Source organism: Pygoscelis adeliae, unplaced genomic scaffold (assembly GCF_000699105.1).
Source record: "Pygoscelis adeliae isolate BGI_AS28 unplaced genomic scaffold, ASM69910v1 Scaffold57, whole genome shotgun sequence".
NCBI classification, from domain to species: Eukaryota; Metazoa; Chordata; class Aves; order Sphenisciformes; family Spheniscidae; genus Pygoscelis; species Pygoscelis adeliae.
In genome coordinates, this window is record NW_008825615.1 from 15674713 (window position 1) to 15677801 (window position 3089).

General features: G+C 38.8%; 1 protein-coding gene across 1 annotated transcript in view; it reads left to right on the forward strand.

Moving 5' to 3' along the window:
- Positions 1-3089, forward strand: part of LOC103924630 (glutathione S-transferase 3) — an 11471-nt gene that overhangs the window by 2149 nt on the left and 6233 nt on the right. Inside the window, exons 2-3 of the mRNA XM_009333188.1 lie at positions 767-872; positions 2726-2777. Coding sequence (XP_009331463.1) covers positions 786-872; positions 2726-2777 — 139 coding nt within the window. The 5' untranslated portion in view covers positions 767-785. The remainder of the gene's footprint in view (positions 1-766; positions 873-2725; positions 2778-3089) is intronic.

The following is a 3089-nucleotide window of genomic DNA, read 5'->3' on the forward strand; positions in this document are numbered from 1 at the left end:
AACACTAGTCTGTTCAAAAAATAACAATTAATAGCCTCGTTTATGAAGCCATTCAAGAACTAAAATGCTGCTTGCAAAGCATGGTGTATTTGATCAACTGAAAAGTCTATAAAAGTTTTGCTTAGCAATAGGGTTTATTAATAGCAAGAAATGTGACCGGTAGAAGGATAAGTAGTGCACCAGTTCTGAATCTTTGCATTTTATTCTGGATTATTACAGAAGAAACTGGTCATTCTTTTGAAGTTTCTACGGATTCCGGATCACATACTGACCCTGGATCACCGCAGCTAGAAAGAAAAGTGAGAGGCTTTGAAAATACGTTCCCATACTTCACCTAAGTAGGCATAGAATTAATGTTTAGATACTTCTGGCATTCTTTGATATACGGACTGCCAGATTTGAAAAACCTGTCTACTGCCTCTTCTCCCCTTTGATCAAAACTTGGCTTTCAGCGGTGATTGAGTAACTCTAGTGCTAAAACTCACATTTTCTAAAAGTTTTAAGGATTTCCTTAGTGGTGACTTTATTTTTTTCTGTTACCTCTTACTTAGCAACTTGATGCTTACTTTTCCTGAATTTCAGAGGAATGAAAAGACTATGAAATACTGTGACTGAAACCAAATCAGTTTAGACTGAAACTTTAGTGAAATGTTTTGTCAAAAATTAACTTAAATCTTTGTCATGTGAGTGACCTGTGAACCATTATTCCAGCTGCCATCAGATTTTTGTAGCATTATTAACTTACTATCTTTTATAACTATTTTAGGTAACGGAAGCTTGAAGTGATGTCCGGAAAACCGAAACTTTACTACTTTGATGGAAGAGGCAAGATGGAGTCAATTCGCTGGCTGTTAGCTGCAGCTGGGGTCGAGGTTTGTTTTAGTGGTTTTAAATTTAAGCTGCACATTGGCAAGCTTGTCTTTGAGGCAGATAGCAGGTTATTAACCAAAAAAGAAGAGGCATCCCAAGATGCAGTAGTAAATGGGCATTGGCTATTCAGTATAATTAAAGACTCTGACTTTAGGCACACAAAAGTATGGCTTCAAGTTACATGACTTCTGAGCATTGACACTGTAAACCAGTTTCTTGCTTAATGCAAGAATGCGTAATGCTTAATTAAGCATTCGATTACTGAGCCAGAGCTGTTGAGCTGAATGATAGATGTGTTCCTGGCATAACAAGTATTATCTGTGCCAGGTAAAACAGCAACAAATTTGCTTTCTCTAGTTTTTCTGTTTTCAGTTGGATGCTCACACACAGATTTTTGTTTTATTTTTCACTCCACTGGCTGCATCCTCCACAATAAGCTATAGCACGAAATACATTTTGTCTTACTTGCATCATTTAGATGGGGCTTAACAGGGTGAAGTGAGCAAACTGACCTACTTGTGTAGGAAAATTAAATATCTCAGAGCAGGAAGAAAAATACTTGGGTAAACCAGAGAAGCAAGACACCGCTTTAAAATAATTATTTTTACGGGATATAATTTACTTATTCATTTGATATCTATGTTGGTAATAAACTGATAATTCAGGACTAGTAGTTGCTCCGAGTGTCCTCTTCTATGTAGTAGGCTGTTACATTTCATACAGTTACCCCTGTACTGAGACAAGGAACCCGAGTTTTTCAAAAAGACCACCAGTCTTTATTTGAAGGCCTTACAGAAGACACAACTGGTTGCTTCCCTGCATCGTTTGTCCCTATGTTTTAATTCCCTCTCTTTTTTTTTTTTTCATTTAAAAAAAAAAACTGTTGACGGGTACCAATTATTACATTCTTCCTTGGGATATTCTTTTCCCAGCTTTTCATCAGCAGAAACCTGGATTCTGAATTTTAGACTCTGTGATCACACTTACTATGGTTGAACATTGGCACAGTATTAGTATGCCTAATCTTCAGGGGTTTCCCTAGTATAGCAAGTCTTAATTATTAACATAAGTTACACAGGTATTCTGAGAGAGGTTGACTGAGGAAGGATCCTTGGGAGTCCATACCTAGGCATCTAGGGATTGGTAAGCTCAATCATTTTCTAGTCTCCGTGGTCTACAGTGACTGTAGACATGTATGGCACATGCAAACACGTACATGTAGACATCTAACTTTGGTGTCTTAATCTTGAACTGAATTCCTCCATAAGTGGCACTGATTGGACCAGCCATTCTCAACCATATTGAATATAACTACAACATTCTGATCATAGGCAATTCTGTATCTTTTTGTTTCTCACTTGGTGAATAATTCATTTTTAGGTGTCCTAAACATGCTTCTGTACTAAACTTCTTGCTGGGCATAACACTTTTACATTATTTTGCAAAAGCTTTGTTTTAACTTTCTAAGAATTTGTTCCTGCCTAGGTCCCAAATCAAAATATCCCGCAGCAGAGCTTTTTTCCACATATGAGAAAGCATTTTAAGGACAGCCTAGTGTGTGTTGTTGACAGTCTCACATTAAATTGCCTGTTCAATACTAAACAAACCATCCTCACTCCAGTTCTTATTGCCTGTTTTTCTGCTAGGGTTGCCTTTAGCAGCATTTGTCAAATGTGACAGTCCAAGAGGTTTTGCCAGTGCTTCTGCCCTTGGTATTTTCTCCCTTAGAGCCATACCTGGAATGGAAGGAACCATGATGTATATTCTCTTTCTTTTATGATGCTTAAAAAGTATATCTGTTCTAGAAATGTGAAAAGACGCTAATTTCCTCTTCTTCATCATTCTTTTTCGTCAGTTTGAAGAAGAGTTTTTGGAAACCCGAGAGCAGTATGAGAAGCTCCTGCAAGGTGAGTCCACGTGAAACCTCAAGAAAAGTGTGAGCAGACTTTACCTAGTCTCAGAGAAGATGTGTGAAGAGAAGACTTTAAAGACTGTGTGGGACTTTCTTTCCACACAGCAGAGAGGGGAGTAAAACTGAGAGCTTGGAACGGCTTCAGAGGCTGATTTTTTTCCCATATGCAGATAGATGCTGTATTGGGTTTGCGTGGCAAGGCTTTGGTAGCAGGGGGGGGCTACAGGGGTGGCTTCTGTGAGACGCTGCTAGAAGTTTCCCCTGTCTGATAGAGCCAATGCCACCCGCCCTGAGATGGACCCGCCGC